Here is a 12790-nt window from a genome sequence, read left to right as displayed (position 1 = left end):
CAGTTCAAACACCCAGTTGTTGTTTGAAACACAGATTGTTACTGTGCTTACAATACATTATTTCATCAAACTTGCTATCAAAGGCAAAACATAAAATAGTGGTGTTTCTGACAAAATCTATAACTTCACAAAAGATTATATTTGTTATTTTTTCTTTTCATATATCTTTGGTGTAGATGCTGATTTTCCTCTTGATTAAATATTTGTTGTATTTTTTTTCAGAGCAATGAGATTACAGTATGTTACACTTTGATTTGATTTTAGTTATTGCATCTTAGTCCAAATCATTAAAATCTCTGACTTTCATAGAACTTTCTTAAACTTAAACTTTCTTAAGTTTTAAAGAAAAAACATGTTCAACACTTATTTCTACCCAGTGGCATTTAATGAAAGACTCTTGTATACTGATAACTTTAGAGTTTTGGGACCATAGCAATAATCTGAATACCTACTTTGAGCTTTCATCATCTGTCTGATGTAGCTTTGAAGTTTCTGAAAATGTCTAAAGGACTTTCTAACTTACGGTCTTGATTTGTTTGAAGTTTGAAGAGTTTGTATATTTTTTGCTTACCTTCAAAACATACTTTCCATGGAGTATATCTACCTTCCTGATGCTGACTATGTACAGTGGATACAGAAAGTCACTACCCCCTTTCAAAATGTTCACCTTCTGTTGCCCTAAAGCCCAAAAAGAAGACAAGTAAAATCAGAATTTTCAAGTTTTATTTACGAATTTATTTATAAATTGTACCTTGCAACATACAAGTGAAGAAAGATAAAGCTAAATTTCTGAAGAAAAATATATTAACTATGTTAGATAAGAGAGCTCCCCCGAGTTAATATTTGGTGGAAGCACCTTTTGCTTGAGTCTGTACACCTAGGGGGTGCCCATTCCTCCTTACAGAATTGTTCAAGCTCAGTCAGACTGCGTGGTGACTGTTGATAGACTGCCCTCTTCAAGTTATTCCAAAGATTTTCGATGGGATTATTGGTCGTGGCTCTGACTAGGCCATTCACCTTCCTGTCCTTCAGCCACTGCATGGTTGTTTTGGTGGTGTGCTTTGGGACATTGTCATGTTGAAAGGTGAACTATCTTCCCATTTTCAACTTCCCGGCTGACGGCTGCAGGTTTTCTTCAAGAATTAGCCTGTATATTGCACCATCCAGCTTCCCTTCTATTCTGACAAGTGCCCCAGTCCCATCTGAAGAGAAACACCCCCACAACAGGATGCTGCCACTACCATTCTTTACTGTAGGAATGATGTTCTTTGGATGGTAAGATGTATTGGGTTTTCACCAGACATACCGTTTTCCACTCCAGCGAAAATGTTTGATTTTGGTATCATCTGACCACAGCACCTTTTGCCACTTGGCCACAGAATAATTTAAGATGGTTTTCAGCAAAACATAAACGAGACTTGTGGCTTTTTTTAAGAAGTGTCTTTTTTCTTGCCGCCCTCCCATACAGGCCAGATTTGTGGAGCTCTTGTGATATTGTTGTCACATTCACACAATGACCAGTCTTTGCCATAAAGGCCTGTAGCTCGTTCAAAGTTGCCATCAGCCTCTTGATAGCCTCTCTGATCAGTCTCCTTCTTGATCAGTCATCTAGTTTGGAGGGGCGACCTGATCTAGGCAAAGTCTGGGTGGTGCCATACCCCTTCCACTTCTTAATGATGGTCTTGAATGTGCTCCACGAGATATATAAAGCCTTTGAAATCTTTTTATACCCATCTCCTGTCTTATGCCTTTCCACAACATTGTCTCGAAGTTCTTTTGAAAGCACCTTTCCGCCCATAGTGGATTCTTTGCTTTGAAATGTACGTCCAAGCAGTGCAATCCTTAGAAACAGCTGCTTTTATTTTGAACTAATCAAAATCACCACAGTTGATCAGAGGTGGGAGCCAATTAGTTTGTTGTATGATCGCTAAGGTGATTGGTTATACCTGAGCAAGTTTGCAAATGCAGTGGTAAGGGGGGTGTTCACTTATCCAAATAAGTATTTTACTGTTGTAATATTAATTTTCAGAATGTTTTAGAATTTTATTTTGACTTGGCTAATGTGGGTTACTGTGTGTAAATAAAAATGGAACAAGCCTAATTTAATTTGTTTTTTTAATTCAGAGGGTCATACAAAAAAGGTACACATTTTGAAAGGGGGTGGTGACTTTCTATGCCCCCACTATACCATCCTTTCATGTACCAGAGTTTTGAAGTATGTTTGCTCGTGCAGTTTGCATACCTCCAGGCATAATTTATGATTTGAGAAGAAAATCTAAATTGTATATAATTTTAAGGCTACTGTAAGTGAATATTGAAATGTCTTTAAGAATCACGATATAATGTTAAGCACCTGGCTAAGGATAAATAGATTATAGTTTTTTAAACTTCAAAGCGAGAAAAGAACTATAGTGTTTACTTGGTTGTGCTGGGTGTGAGATGAATTGATCAAAGAAATCATCTGGTTTACCTTGGCTGAGTTCTGGATATATGATTATCAATCAACACTCCAGGAACACAGGATGAAACAGACAGGCACAGGGAGAGCAGAAAAAAAGAAAGAGGACATGGGAAGAGACAGAAAGACAGAGATGGAAAAGGAGGACACAGAAAATAAAGCACGAGCCAGGCGAGAGCTCCTTATCCAGGTCCTCTGTAAAGGCAGATTTGCCATTGTTTTTAGGAAACTGATTTCCTGTAGAGAGAATCACTGTATAGAGAGTCCCAGGAGTGGAGTTCTCAGGCATACCACAAACTTAGAGCTGACTATTGAGGCCAAAAAGGTCAATTGATGTCTCATCAGACCATAGTCTCTTACGTGCCTTCTGACAAACAGCAGTCGAGATTTGATGTGTATTTTTTTCAGTAATGGCTTTCGTTTTGCTACTCTCCTGTGACACCCAGATTTGAGAATCAGTCTGGCATATGCAGTTTCTCCGATCTCAGCAGTGGAAGACTGTAATTGCTTTAGATGCGTCAAAAGCCTCTTGGTGGCCTCCCTACCTTGTGCTCTTCTCGCCCAGGTCCTCAGTTTTGAGGATACCCTGTTCTACACAAATTCACAGATGCCATATTTCCTCCATATCCTTATAAGGGACTTGACTGTGCTTTGGGGAATATTCAATATTCAACTGCAGATTTTTTTTGCAGTTTGAGACTCGAGCCTGAGCGACACAGCAAGCTTCTCTCTTCTGCCACTGAGAAACCAGATCCCTCAGATGAGAAGACTTTAAAAGATAACACCACAGGTAAGTTATTTCTTGTAATAGTTTGTGTTTCTTTATCCCCTTAATTTAGGAAGAAATAATTTAAATATTTGTGCATTTACACGTTAATTATGCATTGTTATTAGAAATTGCTATAAAGCATTATCGTCATAGCTATTTGCAATACTGATTGTAGTACATATGTTTATATATCTGAAAGCACACCAACATATAAGTTTATATGCCAGTACTTGACCTTGGTGAGGAAAGGAGGAACACTAAGTTTATTGAAAGCAAGACCAGAGATGTGGCACATATGTTAATTAAGCACATAACATCCCAGCATGCTTATGATGATTTATAAAAATGCTGGAAAGATTCCTTATGCTTATGACTACAGTGGCTTTAAAGGTGGCTGGCTGAGTTTGGAGTTTTGACCAAGACAGCTCAACCTGCTGATGTTTCACAAGCTGCAGTGTCAAAGGTGATGTTAGCATGGAACTCAAAGGGATCCAAAAAGGGTAAAAGTGACCAGAAATACATTCAAGTACAGGTATTGTGATATCTATACATTAATTCAAAATCCAACCAAAACAGGTGAGCAAGTGCATATCATTTCATTGCATATATCAACCTGGGGCACAAGCAGACAGTTTAATCAAGAATGGTCTGCAGAGAACTCCACAAAGCTTGGTATTTTAGCTGGGTTGTAGTACACTAATCACTCATTACACTGAGTCCAGTGCTGCAAATAGCACAGGGAATGGACACCCAGGAAATGCAGAAATGTGATATGGTCAGAAATATCCTTCACCGTATACTTAAAAAATGGATGAGGGCAAGATCAGTGCTAATCTACTTAATAATAAGTAGTATGCTTATTAATTATGAGTGATCATCTTCACCCCACATTCCACTATTTCTTTCCAGAGGTGTCTTCCAGAATGGCAATGCCCCCATGTACAGAACATGTGCAGCCTGCCCAGTAGTTTGATAAGCATGACAGTGATGTTATCCGTCAATGGATCTAAACCCAATGAAGCATTTATACGATGTGGCACGATACTTGAGATAGCATTTCCACTTCCATCAACCAGATGTGAGCTGATTGACTTTCTCTTGGAATAATGGCGCAACATCCCTCCAGCAGAATTCCAGATGCTTGCAGACTCTAAACGCTTACAGGTTGTACTGTCCGCTTGTGGTGGCCCAATGCTCTATTAAGTAACTTTACATTGGTTTCCCATTTTTGTCCATTACATTTATATACAGTACTGTTATAAAATAGAGCATGTTCTTTAATTCTGCGGCACAGCTCTGATAAAGTTACAAGCTCAAACTCAACAAATTCGACTCAAACTTTGAAAAAACAAAATATTTATTAACGCCAATTTGCACAGCTATGCAGAATGTACTGCATACACTTTAAACCCAGAAAATTCTACAGTTCTGCCTCTGTAATCTAAATACACCACCAAACACCTTTAAAGGCCATCAAGAGAAAACCTGCATCCTAATATAAATGGATCCTATCAAGGACTACATCTCCGTCTCCGAAACACAAATGTCCACAAGTAAATAGGAACCAATTTCTATATCATACCAATGCATCACTAAAATAAAAGGAACACATTTAGCCTGAGGATTCCCCAACACAGAAGATAAGAATTTCCTGTTTTTCTGCCATTTTCCATTTTTATTGAGGTTTGAATAATGGCCCATCACTATTGAATGTTTTTTCTTTAATATGGTGGTTTTCTTGATTTACAGTGATGTTTATTAATGTGTGTAAATCATTGGGAATACTCTGTGATCATCAGTGTCCATTCCCCATGTTTACTTTCTTCCTGGCCCAAGGACAAAGACAGCTATGTAAATACAGCCAAACAATATCCATTTTTCAAACCCTTCTAAGGTAACCAATCTGAGAAGTCAAAAGATTGCTAACCTCTCTGGAACACCGTACAGTATATGTTCCTATTTACTGAAACATGTTGGAAAGCAATCCCCGATTCAACATTGAAAATGTGTTTTGTAAGCTGAAACTCATTTGTGATTATTCAGGTCAGGTACCCATATGTAAATGATCAGTATCTGACAATGTAAACAGTATGGGATAGGCAGCCAGACATGTTGTACACAGACCACACAGATGTTCCTTCATTTGTTCTGTAGAGCATCTCTTACATTTGCAGCATTATTGGAAGATTGTGAATTGATGGACCCTGCACTAGACACTTCCCAAGTTGAATGTCTCACTGGTTCCTTCTTTCTCTTTCACAAGCACAAGTTCATAGCATCCTTGCTGTAACATCTGTACACACCACCATTCTGCATGCAAACTGACAAAAACACATTTTTGCTGTATGTTTTCTATTTTGTTTTAATGATAATATTCATGGGAGATAATGGAGGGGAAAACAGTTGAAGTGAGCTCTCGCAAAGTTTTTTCTTCTTTTTTCTTTTAAACAGGAAATTAACCTCTCCGTGTTACTTTGTCGTGCTCCCCTCTAATCTCTTTATCATTTATCTCTTCATCATATGTTAATAAGTATTAATTTTGTTAGATGTGTGCGATTAATACAATATAAATAACATTGCAATGCAATACACTACAGTACAAAAATTATAAGATTCAAGTGTAATGACACTTGGTGAATGACTTCTTAACAATGTTTTTGTAACCTTTCGTTCTCTGAAATATCGGCCAGATGGTAGTTTTTCAAATTGGGAATGTAGTGTATATGAGGCATCATTTACTTCTAACATTGTTTTCTTGTAAGAATCCTTCTTATACATGTAATTCAGCTAGTTCTGTTTCTGATCAATAATTTGCCCTTGTTTATAATCCTTGAGAGCTTGGCTCTGCCCCTGACATCAAGATTCCCATAACAAGTGGAGATGTTAAAAAGGAGTTGAAAGGTGAAAACACCATCATTGATCTGCATTTCATGTAGATGTGTAGATGTGGAACAAAAACTGGTGATAAAGCACACCCCTGGGGAGTGTCATTCACCAAAACCATATCCTCAGAGAGTATACCATTCATAGGGATTCTTTATGGTCAGTTACTAAGGAAATCTCTCACCCAATGTATGCGTCCACCATTCACCCCCAAGTGGACTCATACATTGGGTGAGAGATTTCCATAGTTCAGATTCAGGTTTAAGCACCATCAAACTCAAGCCCAGCAGAGAGCTCATCTACCTTGTTGTTTAAAGAGCACACATTCACTAGAGTCAACACTGGAAGTCAACACTGGATGTCTGCAGCCCAACATTTGTATTCTGAACTGTTAAATTCTGCCTCTTTACCCTCTTTTCTTGAGTTTGCTTTTGTGGTACCCTCTCCACTTAAAACGCTCTTCTTGCAAGGTTCAGAGCAAAATTAAAGTACTGTAGGTCCTCAAAAGTGCAGGTGAGAGTTTCATTGTATATGTTGTTAGTAAATAAAGCCCAAGACAAGCTGGCACAGTATTAAAAAGAGGCAAATCAAAGCAATAAATCTTCCTGCGATTGTGTTACCACTTGAATAAAACAATTTAAAACGCAGCAAAAAAAAAACTTATAACATACAAGCTCATAAAAGAGATGAGTGAAGCGCCAGGTCAGCAGCAAAGCTGTACTCCTCGTGGCTTTCAGTTTTGGTAACCTATTGTACATTTTCTTTAGTTTACTGCTGCCTGTAAATTCTTGTGTATACCCTTGACAAGGGAATGCTGCCTCCATGCATGTGTTCCATTGTGTAATAATGCCTGGAATTGCTAATGTTTTATTAGATACAAATGTAGCAGAAGCTCAAGAGAGTGGCGTTGGCCTTTGGGAAGATGGCAAAGTGGAAGATGAGCTTTCACCTGAAGAAATTCAAATGGTATGCTGTTTGCTTGTTTCTTGTACTAGGGCAACATATTTTCTTTCAATAACATTTTTCTTCAGTGATATAAGTACTTGAATACCTTTTCTGATTGAAAGCGTTCAGTTTTTAAACATCGCAAATGGTATTCAAATAATCGTTTTCTCATTCCATATATTTATTTAAAGCCAAGAAGAGGGGTTCTAGTGCTGGAGGGTCACATTCCTACAGGTTTAGTAGGTCTATAAATCAGATTAATCTGAAAAAATCTGCTAAAACTGTTCAAATTAAGCCAATAAGTAGTTTCATTAAAATGTGAATAGTTAAGATGGAAAGCAAGATCATGACTTTCCCGGACTGGAGATCCACTCTTTTAAACGCCCAGTTTAAAATGTTTTCTAAATAAATATATTTACAGATGTGGAATATTAGTTTAAACTTTATTATTTGTAGGCTGATAAGCAGTGCGAAGTGTGCTTGTCAGAAGAAAGAACAACAAAATTAATTATGACACTGCAGTATGTAATAAACTGGCTTCAGTTCTCCTGAAGCTCAAGATAAAAGAATGAATGAAAAAGTAATTCTAATGAAAAGGTAGAAAATTTCATTTATATTCTGATTTTTTTTATTCAGAAGATTAGTACAATGCAATAACTTGTCACTTCAAATAAGGTTTGACTGCATTTTTTACATTAATTCAATAGAAAGCCCCAAAGATTTTTTTTCTTAGTATACCAGTTTAAAGTGTAATGTGCAAAGCTGTCTGTTCTTGATTTCTTAGACACTGTAAGAATCAATTACCTGTTCCTTTGCCTATTTAACCCCTAACGCATTAAAGAAAAAATGTGCATCTAATTAACAACTATACCGTCTTTTAAATCTCTAATTTATATATAAGTTTGCAGATGACACTTGATCAGTTTTATATTATTTCCTGTACAGTACTCCCAATGGACCCTTCTACCAAATTTGCCTGGGGATATTTGTGAAAACATTTAATGTTTACCTTGTGGTCTTTAGACAGTCATTCTTGACTTTGTTCCCTGCTGTTAAATGCAGTCAAGTTGGAGCTTCAGTAGCCACAGTACTGAATGAGCAATCAGAAGTCCAGCTCACCAGCCTGGACATACAAGCAGCTTAATTTAACAGCCTATGATACCTTTGGTCTTTATAGAATATGAAAAGACTTTTATGATTTCTATCACTTTGGGTTAGCTACAGAAATAATAATGATTTGATAGCCGAAATGCAGATTAAAAACTGTTCAGGTGTGTCCATGGGATTCAGACCACAATCAAAGTTTTCTCATTTTGATTTCTTTTCAAAGCCATGTGATGTGTTCAGAGATGAAGGGTTATGTAAAGTTTAGTGTAATGTATTCAGCACAGTGACATTAAGAATGAAAGGATCATTTACAAAGAAGTTAAATAAGAAGTTAACCACTTCCGTCTCCAGAATTAACATGGTATGTTTTAATGTCTGCATTGATAGTTTGAGCAAGAGAACCAAAGGCTTGTGAGTGAAATGAACAGTCTTGTGGATGAAGTCAGGTATGTCTTTTTGTTAGATTATTATTATAGTATTCACAGTATAACTTTCACACAATATTAGTACATGTTTATTGTCTCTTTAATGTATCTTTCTCCTTAACTGTGAATAGTGCTTGGCCTATTATTTGAGAATTATATTGAGACTCCCTGTGCTTCTCATCAGAATAGTACTAAATTCACCGACAGGTTGTTTCTAATTTAGACTTGCTATGTGAAATGTATGCTTGTTGCCAGTTTGTCTAAACAAATTCCAATCATGAAAAACCAAAAAAACAAAAACGCATGCAATATTACTGCAAGAGCACACCTTAGAATGTCTGGTCTGGTGTTTTTTGATATGATGAGAGATGTTCAAAGGGATCGGAAAGGAGAACATAGTGTAGGCCATTGATCCCATTTAGCTTGTTTTTTTTTCAGTAGCTAATTTATCCATTGGTCCCACCCACCTGTTTCTTGAAGGGAGCTTAAACAACACTGATACACATCTTGTTCCATACTCCCACAGTCCTTTACGTAAAGGCATTGTCCCCGTTCTCAGTTCTAAATCCCCTTTTAAATCAGTTTCCCTTGTCTTCTCAGGTTTGGGGTTCACTGTTGATTTTATCTGTAGCATTAACTTTGTCAGGGCTTTTGAGGATTTTAAATACTTGAATCAAGTCCACTCATGGTCTGTCAGGACTCAAAATATTCATTTCTTTAACCCGCCATTGTAGCACATTTTTTGAGCCCAGAAATTTATGCAGTTGCTCTTTTGTAAAAATATGTGTGAGCAAAAATATCTTTCTTATGTTTTGGAGGATAATATTGCATAATCTACTTTTCTTCACAACACACAGGAGCAGTCTATTGACATATACGTCAAACACTTATCAAAATTATTGTTTGTAAATAAAAAATTGAAACATGAGTATTCTTAGCAATGAAAACCAGAAACAATCATCTTTTATCACCTTAGAGCTTTAAAAGTATACACAAATTCTACAAAGTAAATTAGGTGTGTGGGTATAGTTAAGAAACTGAGTGTGCAAACAAACCCATAATGGATGTTGTTAAGAAAGGCTGACAGATTTGTTACAGGAAAGGGTTACTCTTGTGTCAAAATCAGACATTTCTCAGACATTTCTCAAAGTAAGCACTTCACTTACGGTATATTACTGTAGAGGGACAACAGAAAAGTGTAGTCCTGTGTTTCTATTGTATATTGTAAATATGCATCAGCTTTTTAAAAACATTTTCTTGTAATGCCTCTGGTTGGAAACCCTGTATTTTGTATCTGTATAAACAAGAGGGCAATCACATTTTACAGTATATTATTACTTTTAAGTTATCAAGATTCCTATTTTATCTGTTCCAATTGACTGAGTAAAAAAGCCTAGCAACGGACAGCTATAAATAATATCCACAAGTGAATACACTGACCATTAAAAACAATGCTGGATTTCGTGTCTGGATCCTCTTCTTCCTTGTAATGTGTTCATTTTCTTTGCTTTTCCTGGACTGGTATGAAAACTAATTAAATGACTTTCTGAAAATCATCATTCAGCTGTAGACTAGGAAAACCAAATGGAGAACAGCACCACTGGATGGGATTAACAGTCATGTTATGCTTCAGAGCAAAGTTTGTTCCATTTTTTCTTATCCCAAAGAATCTCCATCTTTTTTGTAATTAGCAAAATAATTTGTTTGCTTTATGTTCAGTTTCTCTAGGACCTCACTTCTACGCTTTAAGTTTGTTTTCTGAAAATGGGCTGCAAATTTTTCTGTTCTGCAAAAAAACTTTAAGGTTTATGTTAAAATCATGTAATCATTGCTGGAAAAGTTTGTTTAGCCTGGCCCTAGCATCTCATTACAGGCTTTCTCAATGGATATTTCACTAATCCTTTTCCATGTAAGAGTTATGTTTTGATTCTCTATAAATTTTCTCCATGTTTATTTATGGTCACACTTAGTAAAATGCTTATTTACACTTGAAGTCACAAAAGCAAATGTCACAAACCATAGTATAAAAAACTTGTAATTATTTTTCTTCAAAACAGGATCATGTTATATGAGGTGTGATTTAAACTTCATGTGTTGAAAGATCCAAAACACATACGGTCACTTGTCATTCTTTTCTAATGCTGAATATTTCCTAGCTAAATGAGCAGGAATGTTATTAGAGGAACATGGAAGTACATACAAGTACTGTATATGTACTTTATGTTTATGTCCAGTTTAAAGAACATCAGGATGTAGCTAAATATCCATCGTACAACCACAATGTACCCATGAGCCTCAAGTAATACCTTCAAATAACAAGAACAGCAGGGCACCAGAGTCAGTGTATTCACTTGTGGATATTATTTATAGCTGTCCGTTGCTAGGCTACTTGTTCACAAGTTAATTAATGAAAGGAAAAGGCTCTTTGAATTAATCATTGCCATTAACTCATTTGTACTCTCACATGAACTGAATATTGTCAGAATGTTTGACATCCTGAACCTTTACAAAGGTTTTGTGAAGATACATAAAATGTATTTGTTTCATTAGGTGACAAGTGGAATGTTTTAATTCTATAGCTTTTATTAAAATATTTTAAACTTGTTTTATATCAGAATTATTGAAGAGATAAAGGAGAATATATATGTGGTAGACATGATCACTAAAACTGTTATTCAGTGCCCATTCTTTAATAATGGATTTTTTGTCTCTATGCTTCTTGTATACTGCTATATTTATGTCAGTTCAAATCTCCAGTACAATAAATCAAGCTAATATTCATTACATGACCTCAATACTTTTCCTGTTAAGTGTACAAATTTCTCATCTTTTTTTTTTCTTCTTTGTAGACAAATTGAAGGCAAAGTTGTGGAAATTTCTAGACTGCAGGAGATATTTGCAGAGAAAGTTTTACATCAGGTAGTGCACTTTATGTTGTTGCATCTGACATGAATTAAAGTTCAGTACACTGCACAGATTGCAGTGACAGTTCCTACTGCCTGTGTGTATGACCTGGTCATTTTCTGCCTTTTTAAATAAAAGAGAACTTTAAGTTATATTGAAAAATATATTAATTGAACACCCTCTATTTTTAGAAAAGGAGGAAGTATGTAGGAATGAGAATGATTCAGCTTTCAATTAAAGGCCAGTGGCCTTTAATTGAAAGCTGCAAATCATTCCTTTTGAAAGGCAAGGTTATTCATATTGAAGGAACACAACTAAGGTGTACAGAAGAATATCTAGTTTGTTTTCAATAGCAACATTTGAAACCCTGTGTCTAATGCGTGAGAAGATATCATCTCTCTCATTGAATATTTGTTTTCGTTTTTGCATTAAAAATACAATTTTGCATCATCTGCCCCTGTTGATTTATTAAAATGTAGAATGCCATTAGGAGTGACAGCACACTGAGGCATTGTCTCTTTTCTAGAAATCTGCTCATGCCTCCCTGTAAATTGTGACTGTTCAGTGTTTTTTTCTGATAGGTTTTTAATTGTTGCCCAACAGGAAACGGAGATAGATAATATTCATCAGCTTGTGGTAGGAACAACAGAAAATGTCAAGGAGGGGAATGAAGACATTAGAGAGGTAAGGCTTGTCAGTTCTCTCCTTTCTGTGCTTTAACAATTACTGTTCAAGACATTTAATTAAAATAAAAGATTAAGTTCAAGGTTTAAAGGCAGCTTTCCAATTCAGATTGTTTTAATAGTGTGTCTACTGTATAATACACGTTGTATTTAAGATTAAATCCCCTTTATGAGAATTGAAAAGATTAACAGCATTCTTTAGTATTTACAACACTATACGTGAGTCTTAATTTAATCTCCCAAAAACGTATTTTCCCTCTCGTTATTATATCCCATGTTATTTAATTTAATCTTTTGGAGCCAAATTTTGACCGTTTCTCAATAGGTGCTTAGTCATATACCAAGGAATTCAGGAATCACTTTCACTCTACTCTTAAATGACAAACGGCACACCCTGCTACATAGTTTCTACTTTTCTGGATGTGGGATCCCTTTAGAATTTCTCCCATCAATCCTCTAGTGAACCAGACTCATTCCTCCTTGTGAGTAGTCACAAGGCTCATAGCTTTGAGGCAATGTATAAACATAATTGCAGAGACCTCTCTACTTGTTTCCTAAACAAATTTGCATTTGAGAAATGCCCCCAAAATAAAGGGATATTATAACACTAAAAGAA

The 12790-nt window shown here is 36.0% G+C and overlaps 1 protein-coding gene across 1 annotated transcript in view; it reads left to right on the top strand.

The window, feature by feature from the left end:
• The window catches only part of stx18 (syntaxin 18), a 46652-nt gene that overhangs the window by 31755 nt on the left and 2107 nt on the right, over nucleotides 1-12790 (top strand). The window contains exons 6-10 of the mRNA XM_088628688.1: nucleotides 3151-3248; nucleotides 6985-7076; nucleotides 8550-8608; nucleotides 11437-11506; nucleotides 12095-12175. Coding sequence (XP_088484814.1) covers nucleotides 3151-3248; nucleotides 6985-7076; nucleotides 8550-8608; nucleotides 11437-11506; nucleotides 12095-12175 — 400 coding nt within the window. The remainder of the gene's footprint in view (nucleotides 1-3150; nucleotides 3249-6984; nucleotides 7077-8549; nucleotides 8609-11436; nucleotides 11507-12094; nucleotides 12176-12790) is intronic.

The sequence above is a fragment of the Lepisosteus platostomus genome, chromosome 1 (assembly GCF_059453375.1).
Source record: "Lepisosteus platostomus isolate fLepPlt1 chromosome 1, fLepPlt1.hap1, whole genome shotgun sequence".
NCBI lineage: Eukaryota > Metazoa > Chordata > Actinopteri > Semionotiformes > Lepisosteidae > Lepisosteus > Lepisosteus platostomus.
This window is presented reverse-complemented; position numbering and strand designations above follow the sequence as displayed.